The following is a 24164-nucleotide window of genomic DNA, read 5'->3' on the forward strand; positions in this document are numbered from 1 at the left end:
ATGAGCAGTTGTTTTTTTTTTTTTTTTTAAAGCTTAAAGACTTAAGAATTTGATGGGTGCTGCACCTGCTGTCGAAGGAAACAGAGACCAGCTTTGCTCAGGAGTAAGAATATGTCAGTAGGCCCATGTCTTTATTAAAGTAAATTACCAGAATGTTAGATAGACCTGCTATCCTGTCCTGTAGAGTAAATGTCCAGGATTATGTCTCGACAACACTGGTGAAGAGACAAACTGACTGCTGACAGTGCCTACTCACCAGAACTTCACGTAGTGTGTAAATATGAACACATCACAAAGGGAAAACACAACTTACCAACACCAAAAATAAAAAATAAAACAAAATATCCCAGTGTCTTGGTATAACAGGAATATTTAGTGTCATTACACTCTTACTTTAAATAATTTTTAGCAAGTTATTTTATTAAAATAATCATGTTTTTCTCAGTAAACAAAGATTAAGTTATTAAACTAGAACTGTCACAGAAGACTCAAAACATCTTTAGAAAAATGTCTGTAATGATGGTGTAAGAATTGAAGAAATTATCCTGTGACAGAATTGGTACAAGAGGCCTATAAATACTAACACAAAATGCTTCATGAGGCTTGTTATTATTTTCCAGGCATGTAAAACTAAAATCTAAGTGACAGAAATGTGCAGGAAAAAAAGCTAAGCAATAAGACTTCATGCAAATTTAGTGTGAATTTTATGAGTGTACCCTGAAATTGAATCAAGCTTCTAATTACATTTAAAAAGACAGAAAACCACTGCATTTACAAGGTGATCATCATATTATTTTTAGTTCTGCATTACAGGGGGCTTATATAGTTTACCTCAAAAATAATTACAGATAGAAATTTTTGCAATAGGTAGTGGATCTCTTGAGAAAATTTGATTGTAGTCAAGCACACTTATACCTCATAAATGGACAGGAAATCTGAAAGTAATCACAAAAAACATCCATTTCATTGCTCACAGAAGCTGATTTGTACAAACCAATATTTAAAAAAGTCTCCCTGACTGTCACAGACTCAATTTAAAAGCTGTCTGTGGTGACGCTGATGACCTGCGGCTGCACTCTGTTCCTGTTACAGCTGAAGAGCCAGGCTGCCCTCCTGTGGCGGTAGCGCTTAGACAGCAGCACATAGAGCACAGGGTTGACACAGGGGTGCAGGTACTGGAGCACGGTACAGATAAAGTAGAACATCTCCCAGGCCTGTCCGTGGTGATACAGCCCCAGGTACACACACAGCTCCAGCACATAACCAGGCAGCCAGCACACAGAGAAGGTAGCGGCGGCCAAAAACACCATGACGGAGGCTCGGCGGGTGTTCCTGGCACTGGACACTGACATGATGGGGCTCTTGTGGAGGAAAAGAGCCAGACGGACGTAGTTGAAGGCGATGACCAGCATTGGAACAAAGTAGTAAAGTACAAACTGGCTCAGGACCACTTGGTAGTGGTGCTCATGAATGGTTGGAAGGCAGAAGGTGAAGTTTGCCAGACTCAGGCCCACACTCTCTTTGGTGGCAAACATTCGCAGTGGCAGACTGATGAAGAAGCTGAGGGCCCAGACCAGGACGAACATGAGGATGACCAGGTCCATGGTAGGCGGCTGGTACGGGTTGGTTATGATCATGGCGCGGGTCATGGACACAGCACAGAGCGAATAGGTGCTGGCTGCCAAGCTGAAGGCCAGCAGGAACTGGTACACCTTGCAAGAGGTGTCGCCCAGAGGCCAGGAGTTGCTGACGGCAGAGTGCAGGGTGAAGGGGATGAGCAGGAGGGTAAGGAAGTCGGCCAGAGTCATGCTGAGTAAGAGGATGTCGAGGCGGTTCTTACGCAACGTGTTGTACTTGGCAAACAGAGAGAAGACCAGCAGGTTGGCACCAAGCCCAATGCCCAGAATCACTCCACAGGTACAGGCGAAGATCAGCCCATAGGTGTTGGGAACAGCCATATTATCACTGGCTTGACATCACCTTTTAAATGAAAGAAAAAATTATTCATCATTCTCATTATGGATGTAATCAGTTGTTCGCTTTTCTTTGACATATTTGACAGTAAACTTTCTTCGGGCTGTGGATTGTTAGTCAGACAAAAGAAAATATTTGGAGACAACAAATATTATGAGAAAAAAATGATAAATTGAGAAAATAATCAGCAGAATAATCAACAGTAAACATAATCGTTACTCCTGGTGAAAGAGGAAAGTCATATTTCAAACTGCTAAATGTTAAAACACAAGCTCACCAAAATATAAGCCACACAGTTTTTAAATAACAACAATATGCCATCTGTGTGCGACATAGCTGACAGCTGCTTTTTGCTGTATTGTTCTATACAGTTCATAGCATTTCAAAATGGTGCCATCATTTTGACAAACTCACCATTGTCCTCCCTCAAAGCAGTATCTTCTATCTCATGTTTGTAAGTGAGCTGTCCTCATAAAGTAAACTGGAGTATTCTCTCTTACTGGTGTCCATCCTGTTAAACTGGACTGGAGAACAGAGAGGTGGCAGCTTCTCAGGACTCATTACCAAGTGTGATTGCTGAATGTGAAGGGAAGAAAGGCAAACATCACTTGGGTCAATTGATTCTGGTTGACTGGGTTTAAAGAGAAAACAGCCTCTGACCAGCTGCTGAGAAATCAGTGACAGATCATACATTCCTGGTTTGTTATTATTGTTTTGTTTAGTTTTTGAGCTAAATCTGACATTTTAAACTTTGAACATGTCAATCTAACTTGTTTGTCTACATTATATCTATGTCTTTTTGTGACTCACTGGCTGATGCTGTGTTACTGTTGTACTGACTTTTTGTGACCTGTAAACCTCCCTCTCTCTCTGTGGAGATGGTTTTTGGGATTTCATTTATACTGTATAAAGTATGTTTGAAAATCAACCACTTTAAGATGGTTACCCTCCAGAGAAAAAAGTCCAGTTCATTGATTACGTTCTGTGTTCCTCCTCCTCTCTGGAGATATTAATGTCTCTCTCCATTGTTTGATTGATTTCCTCGGTGTGAGCTGCAGGCTCCTGACGGCAGCTTTATCAGGCTTTCCACAGCATTTATGACTCTGTGTCAGCTAATGGCCCACGGTGTACACTGCTGCTCTTAGCACAGGATATAGCTGACGCTGATGCATTTGCTATCCCCTCCATTACCAGTGTCTGTGCCTTTCAGTCAGCAGCTGTTAAAAATGCCACATGTTCTCAAGTGGGACATTAACAGCTTCACTGTGCTCTGCTCATGCTGAAAAGTCAACAAAAACATAGATGTTTTTTGTTTGTTTCAATCTATCACTTTAACCTAAATTGTAAAAGCATATTTTACCAAAAAATTTTTCAGCAGAAAAAACCCTTTCTCTATAGTAATGTCAAAGTTTATCATAAGATATACAAACCAACACCACAAAAACTGAAAGGAGGTCATTACATCACCGTTGCCCTTTTTCTACCCTCTTCCATGTTTAGCCGTTTTGATTCTTCATGAAGAGGTGGGTAGTAGCCATATAAGCCTCCCCCTCCTCCAACTAAAGTCTTTATGTTGCAGATGAATCTGCTCTGTAGTCACTGTTGTTGTATTTCTTTGTAGCATATAACTTTATGCAAAATAAAGCTCTAATTTATTGACTTATCGATCAGATGAGCAACAAAAAAATTGATTCTGGCTTCTCAAATGTGAGGACTTGCTTCTTTTTTTGTGTTTTGATAGTAAACCGAATATGTTTTGGTTTTGGACTGTTCACTGGTCAAAACAAGCAATTTGAAGTCACTTTAGGCTCTCGGAAACTGTCATCTGCATTTTTCTTTATTTATTTACAAATAACTGATTAATTGAGAAAATAATTCACAGATTTGCAAAAGTGAAAATGATTGATAATTTTAACACTAGTCCCCGCCAAATCAACCTCAGGCTTCTTTGCAATCACTCTATTACTCTGTCTACTAATGGACAACTAGTATTTCGTGTTTTACCAAACTACTGTTTTGGCTGAGATGCTCAGTTACACCTGAGGCCACCAGTGCTCAAAATATGTATGTATCCACTCATGGGACAAACAAGTTTTCGACTTGTCATTAAATATGAATTACAACATTACATTGATTTGACAGATGCTTTTGGTCAATACATCAAGCCTTACCCTTCATGACTGATCCTCTTTACCAGCTGAGCTTCATGGTGTAAATGGCACAATTTAGTTAGATATAACTGGTGAACAAAGACACCGTGAAGCAAAAATATTTCTAATGGCTACATTTTTAATGTTTGAGTAACTGGAAACGTGTACAGTATGTTCTCAGTGCAAGTGAAGAACAATAAATGAGTCTGACAGCCCCTGACTCGGGCTTGTTCTATAAAAAATAAACTATAATGTAAAATGATGAGAGTGGGTTTGACAAAGCATCCAATAAGTTACAATTCCATGAGGGAGCTATGGTGGGGAAAGGAAAGCAGGACCATCAAAAAGAAACATCAAAACTCAACCACAAAAGAACATTTACAGGATGTACTAAAGTGCATTATGGAATTTAGTCAGCAGCACCATGATACATTCACAAAATAAATATACACTTTCAAAGTGAAATAAATTATGGCAGAACAGTCGAACTGATGTATTCATTGAACAGTTTGTAACTGTAAGTCCACGATATTCAACACAAACAGAGCCAAACAAAAATAAGACCACTCAGCATCCCAATTTTTTTGTGGTTACATTATATTCAGGCAATAAATACTTCCTCCTATGCTCTACTTGTGCACACTGTTCAGAGATGATAACATATGCATTGCTTTGAATTGAATCAGGGTTACAGAGGCGTTAAGATTTTCCAAATAAATATGGACCTAAGAATATGTTATGATGAAACTCCAGGAAGTATGAGATTGTTTTAAAACACAACAATACACACATAGCAAAATATTATCATACAAGCACACAGCCCTGCGGCATCTATGACTGTGACTGAGTCCTCATCAGTTCAAGTCTGTCAGACCTCAGTCTAGCTAGAGCTGTGTCTTGGTGCAGTACCATATAAAGGCTACTGGGAGTCTCTCAGCCAGGATACTGCATCCTTCATGGCTCCTTTGTTGTGACAGACCGTGCCCGCCTCCTCTTCTTGTCATTCTCTCTACGCCGGCCTAGCCTCACCTTTTTCTTCCTCTTGGTTGCCACTTTCAGTGGCTGGTCCTTATAAGCAAGAGCCTTGTTGGTCTCCTGCGGCAGGTTAGGCCCCTCTCTGTCTAGCCTGAACCTGTCAGGGAGGTTTTTGGTGGCCCCTGGGGGCTTCTGGTGTAGAGCATTCCCACTGAAGGTTTGGCTTTGGGTCCTGCTCTGCTCAGGTAGCGCTCGCTCATCAGCTGTGTGCACCTCCTCCAGCAACTCCTGCAGCCACATGCGACGCTTGTACTCCTGCAGGGAGCGGCCCTTGTCATGCATCAGCTGGGCGTGGCTCACTGACCTCCTCCTTAAACAAAAAACAGAGTCAGATCAACATGAGTCAGATCTGAAAACAGAAAGTGGAGTAAAAGCTTCTTTTGAGATTAGATGCAACCATCCTAAGACAGCATCATGATGAGAGCACCTCTACTCTGTTAGAAATCTGTTTTAATATCTGTTGTTCTGTCTGATTCTGCCTGCCTTAGATTGCCAGTGAAGCAATCAAACAAATCTCTCATCCCTGAGTTAGCCGCAACAAAACTTCATCATCATTTTTTTCATTTTGTCCCTTAATGTAATTTCATATTATACTGTTGGGTTGCGTTTATGTGTGGAACAGATTTAAAAGTTTTGGCAGCTGAAATTGAAGGTCAGGCTCCATGAAACATCAGTACAGTAGGTGGCAGCATAAACAAGTTTCTGAGAGCTTTCACTGGTCTGAGCTCAAGACCCCAAAAAAGCCTGAGCTGAAACAGAGAAAACCTCCTGTGCCTTGCCTTAATCTGCACAGGTAAACTGCAGCTGTGTTTTCTAAATGAGGAAACAGCAATATTTTTACTTCATCATGTTTATTTATTAACTTATTTTTAAGTTCCACACCGCATAACATTAAATTATTTTTCTGTGCTTTTAAAAGTTAATGTAAAACAATAACTCACGTTCTGCTGCTAAGTGCATCAACTGGTCTCCCATCAAGAGCCACTGGGGAGCACAGCAAGAACACAGCCAGACTCCACTGATGAAGCATGACTATAGAGCACATCCTTTAGCCAAAAATCTGAAGAACACAGGACATATTATATCAGTCACTTCAAAGCTTTGTTTATGCTATTTAATTGTTTGTCACTAGCAGAAAAATGACAGCTGCTGAGTGGCATTATATTTTATTAAAGTTAAGAAGAAACTTGGACTTACATGATGTGAAATTTAACTGTGAAAATCCACAAAAAGGTCAGTCTGCAAGTTCTTTAGAGATGATCTTGTTGCAAAAATTTATATACAAAGCAATAAGAAAAATTATTCTGCCAAACACGACTTGGCCAGTTCAAAACTTGTGTCCAGATCCATTGGTGTAAAGGCAGCCTGGGGAAATCCCCCGTCAGTCTGCTCCATTCATTTGCCTCCCAACAGTGTGTGTTGAGCTATTTATTTCTCCCCAGCGTCCCAATTAAAAGAGTGATAAAGATAGAAAGAGCAGCAGCAGCCCATCAGCTGCAGAGCTGCCACTCCACTCAGTCCTGCAGGAATCTCATGAAGAGTAAAGCCGAAGCATCTTCTCCGGTGGCCAGAACGAGAGCGAGAGCAAGAGCTGAGAGCGGTTTTTCAGTCCAGCACTGTGAGCGAGCCTGTGTGAGTCTGTCTGAGAGAGGCACAGAGAGAAAGTCAGACTCCTCTTTGGGTGAAGATGCAGGAACTACCTTAGCCTTTACCCATTAAGTCCAGTCCTAACACCCTCCCCAACCTCCCAGCCCCTCGCCTCACTCCCTCCTCCCAACCCTTCACACACACCTGCTGTGACAAGAAGGTGGCGCCCATGCAGCATCCAAATCCACATATAACAAAGAGTATACTTAACATGAGTTTGGAAAAAATTCAATTTTTAATCAGTTTTGAATGATTTTACCAGCAGTTTCTACCTCAAGTCTCTGAATAACTCCATCATAAGGAGGTCAGAAATGACAGGTGTGCACCAATGGAGGTAATCATGGGTTACCAAGCGGAGAGTGTACAGTATAAGGGGAGGGGCAGGGTTACTCCAAAGTAAACAGCCAGACCTAACCACTTTCCCAGGGGAGAATGACCATAACCTCAGAGAAACCTAACCCACAGCCTCTCACTGCAGACCTTTCAATTCACCTCCACTCCACCTCAGCAAACCAGCTCACCACTGAATGGTTACAGTGGGCTCTGAGGTATCTCTGATATTTAGCTAATAAGGAAAGTGGAGAGCTTTGCATTGAGGCAGCTGTAGACAATCCCAGGTTCACCGTGTATGTTTAGGCACTGAACCCAATCTTAAGTATTCAGCCACATTCGTAATTTTCCTGTAAACGTAATAAATACATGTTTGACTGACATAATGTTACATACCCAAGTGTAGTAGTATTTGCAACAAGGGATGGTGATTTTATTCATGTATTTATTCACTAGTTTAGAAAATGAATATTTTTTTCTGTCATAATGTGTAGTTGCAGTTGGACATGCAGGACTTATTCATTATTACCAGTAAATAAGTTGTGATGACACTTTCATATGTTTGGTAATCAATTGATTTGTCTCCTTTTTAATATAATGTTACATGTGAAGATGAGAAAAAAAAAGACTAAGAGGCTATACTGCGGTACAGCAGTGCTTTGATGCTAACACACTGATATTGAACAAGCATAATGTTTACCATATGCACCATCCTGGTCAATATGGTCAAAAATTTGTAATTAGCACTAAACATCAGATACAAGATACCAAAGTGCTGGACAAATTTAAATTTGGATCTGGTCATGGTGCTAGATGGAAATTTTCTGGCATTACCAAAGTTATCACAGTTCATCCTGAGGGACATGAATGTCTTTAGAAAATTTCATGGCTATCAATCCAGTAGTTGTCTAAACATTTCTCTCAAAACCACAAATTTCAAACTTATGCTGGTGCAATAGGAAAAATCAGAGAATCGCCAAAGTCGGTGGGATTTATCTGCTGGAGACCTCGAATATTTGTACAGAAGTTTGTGGTAATCCATCCAACAGTTGTTGAGATATTTCAGTCTAGACCAAAGTGGTTGCCCAGCCAATCGACACTGTCATTCACAGAGCCACACAGCAAAATTGGTCTTATGTAAGACTCAGTCAGTGTTTGATCTTATACATTTTCCTTGAAGTGAAGACCCTGAACTCTGCATTTGTAAGTCTGTCCTCAACATAAAGAGTGAGTTGAATGAGCTTGTTCAAAGTGACCTGTGCATAAAATGTAATTGGACTCGAATGAAAGATAACAGTTAACATGAAAATTGATATTATTGTATGTGTACTCAGGGTTTGTGGGATTTTTAGTCCCTCAGTTGTGGTTAGAGTCAGTTTAGGTTTGGCAGCAGATTGTTCTCAACCCAGTTAAATGTTCCTGTGATATATTCTGGGTCATGACCCCTCAATTGAAAAAACAATGGAGCAGCCTGTGTTGATAAAGTGAGAGTATTTGTGTATAAATTCTGCCTCTGCACAAACTGCCAGTATCCTCTTTATTATACTTCATATTTTAATGTCATCTCTCATGATTTTTTTCAGTCCACCACTCAATATACAGCTTAACAACATTGGATGGACTGTACAAACTCTCAGAATTAATTATAACCATTCTGGTTTTCCCCTGACTTTACATTAAGCACCATCATCAGGTCAGAATTATAATTTGTCAAACATAGTGTATGACGACCAAATACCTGTAACACTAATGACATTCTCCTCAGTCTCAGCTAAGCTTTGTGTTTAATGCTAAAATGGTGAACATAGCAAACATTAAATGCTCCAAATATCAGCATGTTGTGACCATGTTAGCATGCTGAAGTACAGTGTCACAGGGATGCTAGCATGGCTGCAGTCTTGTCTCTTTTTTTACCATTTAATATTATTTTGGTTTTTTTGAAATATTTGAATCTCTTTTATTGCTCAATTTTTTCTTTGTGATCATTTATATTTTTTGATCATCTGTAGAAACCTTGATATTACATGGTAGAAGAAAGTGTCACCTACTGTCCTCCCACCTACTGTACCAGTGATTAAAATCTAGCATATCTTTTGTTTTAGGTGTCTATTTTTAGGTATTCATTGTTGAAATTGTTGGCGTGATGATTAAGATGAATACAGTCCATTCAAAATCCTGAGTCATCTCTGTGGTTACTGTACCTACTTGCACTGTTTTACTGGATGGAATAACTTGCATTTCTTCTCATAAATAAAACTTGTAAATTATTTCTGTGAGCGGTGATGATTAGTAGAATCACTTCAGGCTAGACTGTAGAGCAGTTGGTGGTAAATTACTTAATAGAGGGTTCAGTATTTTACAAGCAGTCATGATTCAATTCAGCAAGGGGTCCAGAAGGGGGTTTAGGGCTGGGACAAATATATGGCAGACCCCCCTGCTGTCTCCAAAAAAACTCAGCTTTCTTCTGTTTCCAGCGAGTCTGCCCCAAACACTTTAACTTTCGGTAGGGAAAAAATACCTCATTTGATTCCATTCTGCTAAGACTTTACCTGCAAAAAAATATGAAAAAAAGAAGAAAAAAAATCCCATTTCCTGGCAGACTGCAGCATATGGAACGGGAGCCAGGAAAGCTGCTTTTGATTCATGCTAAATTGCACTCTCAACACAGAACAGTATTCCTGTCCGTTTTTCATCCTTTTCACACTGCACCTACCTCACATTCACACATAACAGTACAGACCATATACACACCCACCCACCCAAGTTTCAAAGAATTTGTACCCTCCTGTTCTAAGCAGCCAGCTCATACTCACTCTACATCCAGAGAAACACCCTCATTTCATGTTTAAATTCAGAGTTCAGCGTCTATTTTTGGATGTGTTGTACCCATTCCCTACATTGGCCCACCCTATTATGTCATAAGTCCTGGCTTTAGTTGCAGCAACAGTTCCTGCTTTTGTTGTGGCGTTACATTCGGAGTCACTGTGTTCTTGGCTTGTACATTACGATTCTGTCTGTGCCAATAAGTCACTGTTAATTCCCACAACAAGTCACACTCTGACGCGGTCAGTGTCCTCTATTATTATTTTATTACTGTGTCACAGCACCACTCCCCTGTAACTCTGAACACTGTTCCAGCTTTAAGTGAAATTTGAACATTGCAGAAAGTGAAGAGTAAAAGTAAAGACATGTACACTGAAAACATCCAATATCTCTTTTTATAAAAATTTATTCTGCACCATTTCTGTTGAGCATGACATTCAAGAAACACTTCATGTGTCATCTGTAACCATATATTTAGCTGCAAAGAACAGAATCAGATGGTTTTACAGTGTATTTGATAATGGTCTCTTTATGACGCTTTGATTTCTTGGCCATTTATTCACATGAGAACTTCAGGTTTGTTATCCTGGAAAACCTCACTTGAAAAATGAGTTTTGCAGAATTACTTTCCCCTCTTAATGGTTTTTTAACGGTGAGTTACTGTACGGGCCGTTTCACTTCGTTCATTTTAGGCATGCTTCATAATGTCGTATTGTGGGCAGTTGGAAGAGTTTTCTGCTAATCATTCACACCTACCAATCATAACTGTCATCCCAGGAATGCTCTTTATTCCTCTTTACCTTCTTCTGGGTCAGCTGTTTTCAACAGCTCAGCTACTGAGGCAGCGTTTTGATTTAAAAAAGCTCAGGAGACGAAATTTTAAATTGATGCACTCTGTTTTCATTTCAATTGGTGGTTTATTTGTGCTTAAAATGTGTCGCTTTCCTCAAGAGTTTGCATTAAACCTGGGCGCACGACAGTGACATGTTTAAGGAAATTTTTTCCAAATTTACTATCAGACGCAGCAAAATCACACATTATAATACAGTAAACGTAAATATTTTCCTTTGAACGGCAGTAGAAATGTTGTGAATTCTTGCGTTTTTTGTTTTTTTTTTGAAATAGTGATTTATTTCATATCACTGCAAGGCTTTTGTACCTGCTGACACTGTAAAGTGTTGCTTACTGTATTGTTCGTTGTCTGTTGGGGGAAAGAGACCTATGACTTCTTAAGATCAAAACATGCTGTAAAATACTTCAATATGTTGTCACATAATGACAACAGAGATATTGCAGCTGAACTTGGCTATGACGGCTGAACAAACTCTATCTGCCAAGAAAGACTGTGAGATGGAAAAAGCTAGTAAGTGGGTTTTATTAAGATTAAGATTTTTGGTTAAACACAGGACGGCACGGTGGTGCAGTGGTTAGGACTGTAGCCTCACAGCAAGAAGGCTCTGGATTTGTACCACAGTTTGGCCAGGGCCTTTCTGCGTGGTTTGCATATCCTCCCCATGCCTCGGTGGGTTTCATTCCAGGTTCCTCCCATAGTCCAAAGCAATTTAGATAAACTCTAAATTTCCCGTAGGTGTGAATCTGAGAATGAGTGGTTGTTTGTCTCTATACTTCAGCCCTGTGATAGGGTGTCCCCTGCCTCTCGCCCAATGTCAGCTGTTATTGGCCCTAGCCCTCCCATGACCCTCAAAAGGTTCAGCATATAGCTAATGGATGGATTTTTGGCTAAACCACATTTTCCCCCTCACAAATGAAATATGTTTGGAATGCAAGTATTTAAATGTAAAATAAAAGCTAAAAGCTGATATATTTGCACAAGACTGCTTGAACAACTGTCAACAACTGATACTGTTTAAAAAAGAGTCTGAACGTAAAGGATGCCTCCACTTGTAGCTTCCAAATCAACAGTTGTGGATAGCAGATGTTGTTAAATGATAACAGTGTGCAACCGCACATACAGTTTTTGGTCTAGTTCCCAAATGTGATTTATGAAGTGACGTCGCTTTTCAGCACTGATCCATTGGACAGCAACCGCTACAGACGGCTTGATTGTTGACAAAAATCCATGAAACAAGAATTGTGCTTTACAGGTTAATTATCTGCCAAGGTGATTTCTCAAGCAGGCGGACCATTAAATTAGCAAACAAATGACAGAAATCGTCCCCAAAAACAGACTGACTCAACCAATTGCCAATAGTCGACATATTCGTCCAGTTGCCTAACCTTGATGCCTGACCTGGATCCCACTGATACTGTGACTGTAACTATTGCTATTACTTAATGTTAGGTACATTTTACATTGTCACATCCATTGTATTACATACATGCAGATTTACATGTTTTAAGATGTTTCCAACAGTAAATGCAGACTTGAAGGTTTTCAGCCACAATGCACAATGGGCAGTTTAGGCAGGAAGTCAGAGAAGGGTCATTGCTCCACACTTTAAGAGGCGTACATCCTGAACATTACCTAATTCCTGCTCAGGGTTACCCAAACATGGCCTCCACCGTCATGCATTTATTTGATCTGAAAGTAGCTGCAAGATTTGTCTGTTTCTGTTTCTGCTGCTTGATATATGATAATCCTCCTCAGGTAGTGCTTTGGGGCTGATTTCTTATTTACAACTAGATTTTTTTTTTTTTTTTTTAATGTTAACCATAAATGTCAAGCTCCTGGAGACAGTGAGTCGGGGGAGGTCCTGCCAGGACAAAAGCATGTTGTCCAGACTCAGTCTAGAGCACAGGTACATTAAATCATTATTTTTCAGACAGGAAATATCTGCCACTGGACATTTTGCCTGTAAAATGTATTTCTAAGATGAAATGATTCCTGCCTGGCACAGATCTACTCTCATCTGAAATGGAGTGTTTTTACACTCATCTATCCAATGTTAGAGCTTGTTTCTAGTGAAAACCTTAAATGTTGTCCGTCTTGTGATCAAACCGTGTGTTTGATCATGCCCTTAGATGTGATTGAGAGTGATTCAAAAAGCAGAAAAACAAGTCCAAAAGCCTGAGTCTTTGACCTGGCCGTATGAGGCGCCCACCACATTAGCATTTTTCTCTTGGCAGATGTTGATGGTGGGGTGTCTGACTGTGGCCAGCCTCTCTGCAGTGGCCCTGTGCTCCAGGCTCTGGGGAAAGGAGGGAGGGTGGTGGTGAGGGGCTCCTTGCTCCTTGCTCCTTACCACCCCACCCCCCACCCCCCGCTCCCACACACACACACACACAAACACACACTCCCAAAACCTCAACCACAAGCTGCCCCATGTCTGATACCCCCCTCTCATTCTCCTGACCTCAGAGGCAGACCCCAGGCCAGCTGGACGTGGCCTGAAACCCCACACAGTCACCACACAGCCACCACCAATTGCCGCCACCCTCCTGCCCCTGACCTATCACCCAAAACATTACCATAAACTTCTGCCTGGCTGCCAAGCAACACACACAGCAGAGCTTACAGTGGGACTCTGCACTACTCGTCCATGTAAAGATAGCTCTGTCTGAGGGCAGAAAGTGGAGCTGGTGGAGAGGGGTAAGCGCTCTCGGTTATGATGTGCATTTTACACGCAACATAAAACCTACTGTGGTGTTTTATGTTTTGTGGCTTGTGGTAATGCCGTGGCATTGCCTGTGGAACAGACTCCTGCCCGCTGCAACAACTACTGTGCAGTATTTGAGGCTGATGAAAAATGTGTCTGCCGGTGTGTTAACCGTTTTGAAATGTGCCACAAGTCTGCGTGCCCCACGTCTTTACTTCGCTTGACAAAACGTGCCGTTTCACTTCGCCTCTGCCTTGGCGAAAATTGAAGAATCAATAGAGGTCTGATTGAGAAGACCACACACACATGGTGTTACGGTAATGACGGGCCGAGTCTGTTTGTTTGCACAAGTGAAGAGCAGGCTCAAATCGTTAATGAGTGCTTTGCGTCCAGCGTGCAACCACAGCTAAGCCAGTGGGTCAACAAGGTTGGCCAGACTAACCACTGTGTGTGTGTGTGTGTGTGTGTGTGTAAGAAGAGAGAGACTGTGTGTACATGTTTCTGCATGTCCTTGAAAAGTTAAAAAAAAAAAAGTTAACATGCAGAAACTGAAGTATCATTATCAGTTTGTCAGACTTGTTTTCCTTGTGAGTCTTAATTTGCTCTTACATCATCTATATAAGCACTTGCTGTAATGTTTCTATATTTAACATCTTTCTATATTTACTTGTGCTCTGACACACACATACTTGTTGATTATTGTTTTCCCAGTGAAAAAAATCTATCTATGAGACATTTCAGTGAATATTTAAACACTGAAAAAAAAGCTTCACTTGAAATTTCCAAATCGTTATAATGCACGGTGCGAGCCAAGTGCACTTCACTGACTCAAAGCTGATCCATTTACTGTAAATGAGCTTGTCTCTGTTGGTTTCCTGACCAATTACTGTACAGTGAACTTAGGTCCTGTATTTATTTATCCATAGGTTATTTTAAATGGACTGCACTCAATGCAGAGGCCTTGTTGAGCGGTCTTGTCCTCCCAGCCTGCCCTGGGACATGCTAGCAGGGCTTGGCAGACAGACACGGATGCTGAAGGCAGCCTCTGGACAGCTTTATCCTGCGTAGAGCGAGGCCACCCGCTTCGTGTTCACCAGGGCACAGTGACTGGCACGGCGCTCCCCGGCCTCAGTTTTCACCTCTCAATTTTCTGCTTCTCCAGGAGAACTGGAGAACACTGTACACTTTTTAAAGCTCTGTGACCATGAAAGGATATCAAGGCCAACCAGAGAATAGGAAGGCTCTAACCTAGCAGAATATATTACAAGCAAGTATAGCCTTAAAAAAACACCACTATGAGGGAAATATTAAGTGAATTACATACATTTAATTTGAGTGGTGAGTTAAAGTAACTTAAACTATAGATGTTTAATATGTTTTGCCTTCCTCATTTAGGATTGAAGGTGATACAGTTAGGCAATTAATAGATTAGCTGATTGACATTTAAGTATTTTTTAAACCAAAATACTGAACATGTTAATCCAGATGTGATGATTGGTTTTCTTTGTCTTATGTAAACAGAATTTTTTGAACAAACAACAAGATCATAAAAATATCATCCTAGGCAACAGTGATGGACATTTTTGAAAATTTTCTTACCATGTACAGACCAAATGAGTAATAAATTAATCAATAAAATGAACATAGTTAATCAATAATTGTTAGACACAGCTTTATTGAAGATGCCAATGAGAAGTTTGGATAAATCGTCATTCAGGAGAATCCAGAAGAAAAAATGAGAGATGAAACTGGGTCAGTGCAGTGGCAAATGTGATATACAAATGAAGTTTTATAGCTGTAGCAAAACAAATTTCAGAGGGAGACACTTCACTGTCAGACACAGACTGGTGCTAAATAATGAAGGAATATGTCATGTTTGATAAGTTATTATTAATTGGTAGGATTCAGTATGTGGTCTTGTTAAGTCAAATTCTCTTTATAAAAGGAACTGTTAAATCTGCAATATTCAAAGATGGGATTTGTTATTTTACTGAAAATGCTTTCCAGTTGGTTTATAAAGCTAAAATTGTCAAATGTGGCGAACAGTGACATCATGTCCTTTTACTGAAGGCCACATCTTTTGTTACTGAAGATTTCCCCAAACACAGACAGACAGACATTTAAAATTACATGAGCTCGGTCATTTAAGTTTTTTTTTTCTCTCTCTCTGAGACACAATAAATGAGAGTAGCACTAAAAAACTAACTACATGAGAGAGGACAGTTGCTCATGAATATAGTATGTGTGTCTCCTCAGACCTAAACTAGACATCAGCTGACTTTTCTAGGAACAAATAAGAACTGTGTCCACTATTAATGTATTATAATTTGTGCTACAAATATCCTCAATTATTTTCATTAAATAAGCATTTTTTTTGATGACTGAAACAGCTAAATCTGAAAATAGATACAATAAAATGTCTCTTAAAAACATACTAGAATATAAACAGTTTCTTTAACTCTGTGGTCTCATCTCTGAATGAAAGATTGTTTGGAATTATATTATTACAAAACACGGGCCACAGTATCACAGTTACAGACTGGGCCTTTTAAAGTTGTTAGTAATGTTCCCTGTAAATCTTTATAGGGCATAGTTCTCAGATTGTTGTGGTCTTGTGTTGACCTTTGAGTTTGATGAAACTTGTTCTGTAATTCTATATTTTTCAGAATGGTTCATAGGGAGAAAAATATCCCCACCCTCTGAGCAAAAACTCTAAAATAACTTTTTCTTTCATAAATTGAAAACACGTGCTCGGCCTTGATGATGTAAATGTTCAAAAGTGTTAATTCACTAATGAACAGTGAACCCATTAGACATTCGATTACATACTCTGGGCACGAGATAAATCAACACTGAGTGTAATTCAAACATGGGCTCTGGCCAGGCGGCTTGTTTTCTGTCCGACTGTGGTTTTCCAACAGTCTAAATCCATGAAGCGGATTTGCTCACAACAGCCAACATATTTCTCCAATCTGCATCCCCTTGTAAAGCAAAGGAAGGAAGGCAGAGCTCACAACTGTTTGTTTTGTGCTGCCCACGGTCTCACAACCCTGTAACATAAGGCCAGGCTTTCATTGCCTCCCCTCTGCATGAGCAAAAGGGAATTAGCTTTTAAAAGTTTGTTTTGTAAGAGTTGTAAATAAAGCAGCACTGATTCAGACCTAGATCCCCTTTCTCTCACATGGGGTATGGCTTGTGTGGGTGGCTTTGGAAATACTGAGGCATGCTGAATATGTTTATGTTACACTGTCCCCAAGGAGAGTTGAGCTTTGTGGTGCAGATGGATTACAGGGGGGAAAGAGCTGTTGTAGACCTTTAAAGTTAGTGTTAATGGCGGGAGTGAAGTGGCTGTGTAGGTGTGATGTGTTCATTTCACAGGTCGCTGGCTTTTCTGTCCACGTTGTTGAAGGGAAAGGGGGATTCCCACACCAGCCCAAAAATAATGTTGTTTAAAGTTTAAAGATATAGTTTACAGCTGTGCTAATCAATATTTTGTATTAACAGTGGATCACATGACTACGTCTATATACATTTTAGGGTCTTTCAGCTTGTTTTTACTTTAAGACCTTCAATTTTACTGCTTTGGTTGAGTCACGCGGCTCTCATCAGTGTAATTTCTAGCCACAGGGGGGAGCTGTTTCAGCACAGAGCTCTAAAAATCCACTGATCTCTACCTGCTCCCAGAGTACAGTGAATATCAACTGTCGTGTCTTATATGAAGCAAATGCCCCCAATCAGAGAGAAACTGCTGACACAACATGATAATAAAATCTGCCTACCAACACATCTAAAGCTCAGTAATTAAAACCTTATATGTTGTGTCTCTTTTTCACTTAGTTTTTTTGTAGTTGGTGGACACCAAAACAGAGATAATAGAGGATTAATTTTTTTGTTTTGTGTTAACAGTCTGTTGTGTTTTCACCTTGTTCTGCTGCCCTCAAATGGCCAAAAAGTTACTTAATCTAGTAATTAATATTTTTATTAAACAAGAGCCAGAAAAGACAAAAAATCACGGGGGGGGGTAAAAACAGTAGAAGATGTAGACAGATTTATTTTAACACCTCCACAGCTGTAGATATCTGTTCCCAATCAGGACTTCGTGTAAGAGTGCACCAGCCCTCCTCTGCAGTAATGAACCACAGCGAGAGCAGGCCTGTGCTGTTTGGATGTGTGTGTGTGTGTGTGTGTGTGTGTGTGGGCGGGCATGCCTGAGGTTGCTGAGCCTCGGCCTTCTCCTCAACATTAATAAGGACTTCCTTCCTACCAGACAGAGTCAAACACCTGATCACTTACCAAGGAGGACATGCCCACGCATCCCTCAGCTGGCAGCCTGCAGTCGCTAATAAGGATCGGCCTGTGTTCTTTAGCTGCCCATCAATCAAAATGTTCGCATGTCGGACATCCATACACAAATCATGTTTTTTCTCCGTACTCCACCCCTAATGTGTGAGTGTGTTTGTGTGTAAGTTTAGACTTAGATATCATGGGTGGGAGCTAAATTCAGAGAGACAGAGCAAGAAATAATCCCCTCTCATACACACACCACTTTAAAAATTACAACTTTTTCTCCAATGGCAATAAAGTTTGGCTTCTTTTAAAAATGTTGAGCCAAGATACACCAGGTGAAATGTGCATTTTTATGATGTGCATAACCCGTTATTTTTCCTCCTTAAATATCAGGTTTTGAAATGGTTTTTCCATAATTGAATTAGAGTAGCTAGTCACAACTGACTCAAGAACACATCAACAGAGTTTTCAGCCCAGATGTTGTCAGAGGATTACTTGACCAAAGCAACAGATAAGTTGCTGAACAGAAAACTGTCGTATCCACAGGGCTCAACCTCATAGCTGTAATCAGAGGTACTCCAGGAGTTCACAACTGAAATGGAATAATATAATTATCAGTTTTCACTTGATACTAGAGAAATGATACACAGTATCCAAGGCATTGGGGCTCATATGTTGGTTGTCCTGAATCTGACTGTTCTGATTAGAGCTTCATGGTTCATATTCTCAACAACATACCTCCCAGGAACGCAGTGTTTCAGCAGTAAGAGCAGTCACTTTGTGCTCAGCACATTGAGCAGGGAACAAAATATCATTCAACTTAAATGGAAACCTAATGTCCTTCACTCCTTCAGCCAGTGGAGTTTATTACAGTTAAACTCAGCATATTCAAATATGACAGACCAACCAACATCATCTGGTCTTTATGTTCTGTACCCAGCAGAATCAACAGATCTAATGCTCACAGTTAAAGTGATTATTTTGTTTTTGTGTTGCTAAACAGACCATGTATGATCAGACATGATGATACCATTGTTCTTCTCAAGGATTTTTTTTTTTTTTTTTTTTTTTTTTTTTGCTTCCTAATGGTAACATAGCTGTAGTTAAATCACAAAACGATGTCTGTCCTATTCTCATAAATGTGATATCTCAGTGACACCTTGAAGGAATTAGTTCAAATTTGGAACAAATGTTCACTTGGACTCTAGATGAACTGATGAAGATTAGATTTTGGTGGTCAAAGTCACTGTGACCTCGCAAAACACGTTTTTGGCCATAACTCCACACACTAATTAACTGCAACTGAACAGGCTGGTGGAGGCATACTATCATGAGGCAGTAATACTAGTTTTCTCAGTGAATCCCATAGTCTATAAGATGTCAGAAATTGTAGAACATGTCTGTAATATTTTCCCACAACTCATGTAGAGCCCTACATTTTATAGGCTGCAGCCTAGTGAATGTTTAATGTATTTGCATGCAAAATGAAAACAATTAATAAATGATCAAAATAACTGGCTATTAATTTTGCATATCTACTGATTGATTAATTGCTGCAGTTAATACAGTTCATTTTGTAATTGGCCAACATCCTAATCTCCCATTTGCTTTAAATTAAGTTCTGCTACATAATGATAATTAGAGTTGTAATCAATCAAAGAAAATCTTGGTTTTACCTACTCTTCAATCAATCAATTAGTTAAGGGGGAAGAAAATCTGCATCTGCACTGGTTGTAATTGCTGCTACTGGCAAATGCTGGAGCTGTCGAAGCTGTCGCTGGATACACGTGTAGTTATAAAAAGATTATTGATCAAACCTATTGAAATATGCCAATTCTGACGCATTCACACCGAAAGCCTCAAAGAATTAAACACAAAAGTTGACCAAGCATCCTCAGGCAGACAGGTTAGCCTCCTGTCTTTAGATGATATGCCATATTGGTTGTTGAGCTGTGAGATGCAAACTGCTGTTTGCAGAGTTTACACTGAACTTTGGGGTTTTCTGTTTGAACAAAATACAAAAATAACAACAATGAGCTTGGAGCTGACTCTGAGTAAATGTTTAGTAAACCTTAAATAAGTTAGATGTGGTAGTCTCCATTAGGTTGTCCGAGTTCAGAGTTGTGAAAATGGAGGTGGAGGCAACCGTTAGAGTGGCTGCAGCTCAGGTGGTGGAACTCATTAAGGTTGGTGGTTTGATCCACCAACAGCAGCTCTGCTTGCTGTAAGTCACTTTAGACAAAGATGTCTGCCAAATTAATGTAATGTAGACATCCTAAATCCTAAAAAACATTTGGGCATTTAGGAAAAATTGACTTGCATGTTCTCTTCTCAACTCACAAGAATGGAGAAATGAAATATTACAGCAAAATAGAAACTGCATTAGCTTTCTCCAGCAAGTGACCTCTCTGTCCAGAGAAACCTGGGCATTGTGTCACTTTGGAAACCATTACACACAATAAATATGTCACATAATATGACTGAAATTCAAATAAATCCTCTTGGCTGCCTAAAGTTGTACATTTCAGTTTAGATATTCCTGTTTGCTCCAGGTTTGGCACTTGCTCCTCTACAGCATGTTCAAGCTGAAACCACAAAACTCTGTGGCACTATCAAAGACAAACAGAACAAATCTTTATCGAGCTCCATTTCCATAATACAGTTTCTTTTTGAATATCCCTCTGTGTGGGTTTTCCACAGTACAAGTCTGAACAAATTCAAACCCGGCTATTCTACAGTGCTAAGGTTCTCAGCTCTGTTTGATTAGGGCAACACACAGGAGGTCCACTGCCACGATGTTTTCTTTACCTGGGCCCATAACTCTTAAAAACACACAAACACTTGGGTTGTAAATGACCTGTTCATCACACAGTGACAGGAGAGGTGATTCTGGACTCTTGGTGGGCCAGGTGTGCAGATCAGGACAGCTTTGTCGTGCCAAGACCTGTTGGCATGGCGACGCAGGACCATGGAAAGTTCTGGACTCTGTCGCTGCTGGCAGGGCTGAGCTCCTGAGCGGGACCGGTGTTGGCTTTGCCTCCAGCTGTTTCTTTACAGACATGCTGAACGCCAGCAACAGCCAGGGGCCAAGATCAGCCCAGCGAGCCTGACCACACACAGCCCACTTACACACACACAAACACACAGTATACACCCACAGTTACACAGGCACACACAAACAAACACCCAAGCATTTTCTGCAATCAGCCTGACTCTGCCAGGACAACAAAATACAACAAACCCAAATGTATTCTCACACACGTCTCTGTTTCTTCATACTCCCATATTCTTATCATTATTATTTCACACATGCACAAACGTTTTCATTTGTTTGCTTGTTTACCTCCCTTCCTCTAGCATACACGTGTTGTGAGTTCTTCCCATCACAGAGACTGTGCAGGACTTTGAATGTACAGTATGTAGTTACCCCATTTTCAGAAGGTAATTGTGTGAGCTCTGTCTCCAGTGTCATATTGGCATTTTCCTTAATCTATTATTTGATTTATTACAAGAGCAGCTACCTGTGCATAAGTCAGAGACTGTGTATGTATTAATAGTTCCTCTGGAGTTGTTTTTGTCTGGTGACATGATGCATTTTTATTCAGTCCCTCTTGATTAGGCTGAGTGTTGATTAGGGCGACAGATCATATTTTACTGGCTGTATGTTTGTCAGCTGGTTAGTACTATGTTTATCCATACCTGTTGTAGCTGATTAATATGTCGGAGAAATAATTGTGACTCTTCCGGGTGTTTCATTTTCTGCAACTATCATTACTACATGTATCTTTACATATAGCTTGGATCAAACAACCATCTGGACTGGTGTTTATTCATTTGGTGACTGTCCTCTCTGTAACTTGGTGGAGGTCAATACATATTATCCAGCTGTGTTTAATGTTAAAAATCCAACAACAAGAGCTGATTGAAGGGTATTGTTAACCTCAGCTCTAAAATTACTGGCAAAACACAAAGATCCCTAGTAAAGCTGAATATGGAATAAAGTCCTTAAAAAGGCATAAATGATTATCAGTAACCCCACAAAGGTCCTCTAAAGCTTTTGCTTTTGGATTGTGTCTTCAATCTTGGAAATAACTTCTCAAATATGAGGATATGATGCTTTTCTTTGTCACACGTGACATACTTTGATTTAAATATTTATTCAGTTATTTTTTTTATCACCTTTTTTGTCACTCACACTTAGTAGCTGAAAATTTTGAGATGTTGGCGGTAACTCTGAGCTATAGAAACATGCTAGGTGTTTGCTGCCATAATAATTTAATTCTATTATACAGCTACATAATGAACAACATGCTTCTTTATGTACAACAATAAACACATTAGTAACTTGGAATCATATGGTTAAACACAATGCTACTCAGCTTTGCAGCACTAAAACCTTTCTTGGACAAATACTTTACAGATGTTACTTTTTTCCTAAGATAAAATATACAAAATGAGCCCTTTCAGTTCTCAACTAATTATAATGTGATAATGAATTTCACAGTACTGTAATGTTTCAAATGTAGCTAAGCACTATCAGCGGTGCTTGAAACCTTTGATTGAGGAACCTTTGAAGGTGGTGTCAGTGAATAATCGCTCTGTTGAAACAGCCCCACCACAGAAAAATAAACTTGCCATCTTTTGTTTTCTTTATGTGGTTGACAGTAATTCATTGAGTAAAGAGAAATGGGAGGGAATTCTTTTGAGGCTTTTGTTTGCTAATTCATTACGTTCTCAGGACCGGGGAAAGTGGCTGCGGAAATTAAAATTTATTGAAATCTATTTCAGTGGTAAAGTTGGCTGTGTTTCTTGGAGAGTTAAGGCCTTTCTTAAACTCTCACAGTGAGTTTTGGTCGATGAGGAGGTGCTCGGTGGGAGGAATGTGTAGGTTTGTGGCCGGTGGAAACCTGCAGCTACAGGAACTGGTAGTAATGGTATGCTGGAAACAACGTATAGACTGATCAGCAGTCTTTCATGTTTAAAATGAAAACACTGTGATCCTTATTCCTGTAGATAAGTGGCCAAAAAGTGTCCAGCAGAGCTTCACATCGACAGAATTTGACTGAATCGTGCAGTGTGACAGCAACAAATGTGTCAATCAAAAGAATCAGTAATTCTAGTAGTAACAAGCAAGGTTTTATTTTAGATTTTACATCAACATCCAACAGTGTTAAAGAGAGAAATCCATTATAGAGAAAGAACAGCCACTTCAGTCACCCATAATGCACCTCAGCTACAATACAAAAATATGTTTCCTGTCTTTCTGTCTCTCCAAAAGGTATTGTGGGAAATGTAGGAATTCATTAAAGGATGAACAGTTCATAATACTAAAGGAAGTTTAAAGCAAGTCTATGCTACTTCTGCAGATAATGGGTTCATGTCCTACCAGTTACCATGATTACCAGTTTCTGACTTGTACATAGTGTTGACATCAACAACCAAGTTGTAATTATTACTAGAAAACTTGCTTATTTATACTTAGGTGCCTGAAAACCAAACAAACATAAATGCCTCATGTCAGCCAAAGTCTATTGTTCAGAGTAATTAAACCCAGCTTGAATGAACACAGTGCTTCTCAACTCTCAAAATTTTTCATCATTACACGACCAATTCAGCAGTCAAACAGCCAATTTCCAAAGATGTAAACGCTTGCAAGTTGGCCCACAGGACATGAACACAGCATGAGCAGTGGCCACTGTGCCCACTCCTGGTGATTGCTGGATAATGGTAAATGTTAAAACATAGTTTACTAGCGCAAGCACAGAGTCCAACTCAGAAACAAGTGCAGTATCCACTTGTAGAGAAGACAGCATTATTAACTGGTTTTATGGTTATGTTTAACACAGCACTTTCTTAAGGTTAAGGAAAGATTGTGGTCTAGTGTAATACATACAAAGTTCTGACGTCAGACTCATGTTTACTTACTAAAACTTTGTGGTTTGGTTGTGAGCCCTGGTTTCTAGTGTGACGGTCCAAGGCCCACCTCCTTGTGAATCCAAAGCTGTTAATAAATATAGTGTTTTATTTAATTTAAGAAAAAATAAAATAAAATAAAAACATCATTGACTCATAATCATAATCCAGCCAGTGATCATATTTCCTAAAAAAATATTTTTGTTTTTGCAGTTTGGTTGTAATAAACATAATTTCTAGGAGACAGGGTTAAACAAGCCGTTAACTCCATTATTTTTCATCAAATAAGTATGCCAGTTTAAGAGTTATTCCTGTATTCTACCTACAGCAGTCTGTGCAGCTGCATTAATCTGATTCACACTTGTTTAGAAAACATTTTGCCACTTTTCTCCATCGCATTGTGTCACCAGCAGGTTTAAGACATGCAGAGTTTTCACTGAGAGCTCTG

The 24164-nt window shown here is 39.8% G+C and overlaps 2 protein-coding genes and 1 long non-coding RNA gene across 3 annotated transcripts in view; 1 reads left to right on the plus strand and 2 right to left on the minus strand.

Moving 5' to 3' along the window:
* The window catches only part of LOC108888527 (uncharacterized), a 53539-nt gene that overhangs the window by 25574 nt on the left and 3801 nt on the right, over window positions 1-24164 (plus strand). The gene's annotated exons all lie outside the window — the stretch shown is intronic.
* LOC108888481 (galanin receptor 2a) lies at window positions 796-2547 on the minus strand. The gene is made up of 2 exons (XM_018684470.2): window positions 2389-2547; window positions 796-1980 (listed from the first exon to the last, which is right to left on the minus strand). Exon 2 carries the CDS (start codon window positions 1956-1958, stop codon window positions 1035-1037), a length of 924 nt encoding a protein of 307 aa, XP_018539986.1. The 5' UTR covers window positions 1959-1980; window positions 2389-2547; the 3' UTR covers window positions 796-1034.
* LOC108888525 (parathyroid hormone-related protein) lies at window positions 4244-6928 on the minus strand. Its single transcript, XM_018684540.2, has 3 exons — window positions 6357-6928; window positions 6101-6219; window positions 4244-5469 (listed from the first exon to the last, which is right to left on the minus strand). The coding sequence occupies exons 2-3, from the start codon at window positions 6202-6204 to the stop codon at window positions 5079-5081; spliced, it is 495 nt and encodes a 164-aa protein (XP_018540056.1). The 5' UTR covers window positions 6205-6219; window positions 6357-6928; the 3' UTR covers window positions 4244-5078.

Source organism: Lates calcarifer, linkage group LG10, assembly GCF_001640805.2.
Source record: "Lates calcarifer isolate ASB-BC8 linkage group LG10, TLL_Latcal_v3, whole genome shotgun sequence".
Classification (NCBI taxonomy): Eukaryota; Metazoa; Chordata; class Actinopteri; family Centropomidae; genus Lates; species Lates calcarifer.

Bases quoted from the DNA above. Each gene is read 5' to 3' on its own strand.
- LOC108888481 (XM_018684470.2), bottom strand. From the start codon at position 1,958: ATGGCTGTTCCCAACACCTATGGGCTGATCTTCGCCTGTACCTGTGGA.
- LOC108888525 (XM_018684540.2), bottom strand. From the start codon at position 6,204: ATGTGCTCTATAGTCATGCTTCATCAGTGGAGTCTGGCTGTGTTCTTG. The intron at 5,470-6,100 runs GTGAGTTATTGT...TTTTTGTTTAAG, and splicing joins GATGCACTTAGCAGCAGAAC to GAGGAGGTCAGTGAGCCACG.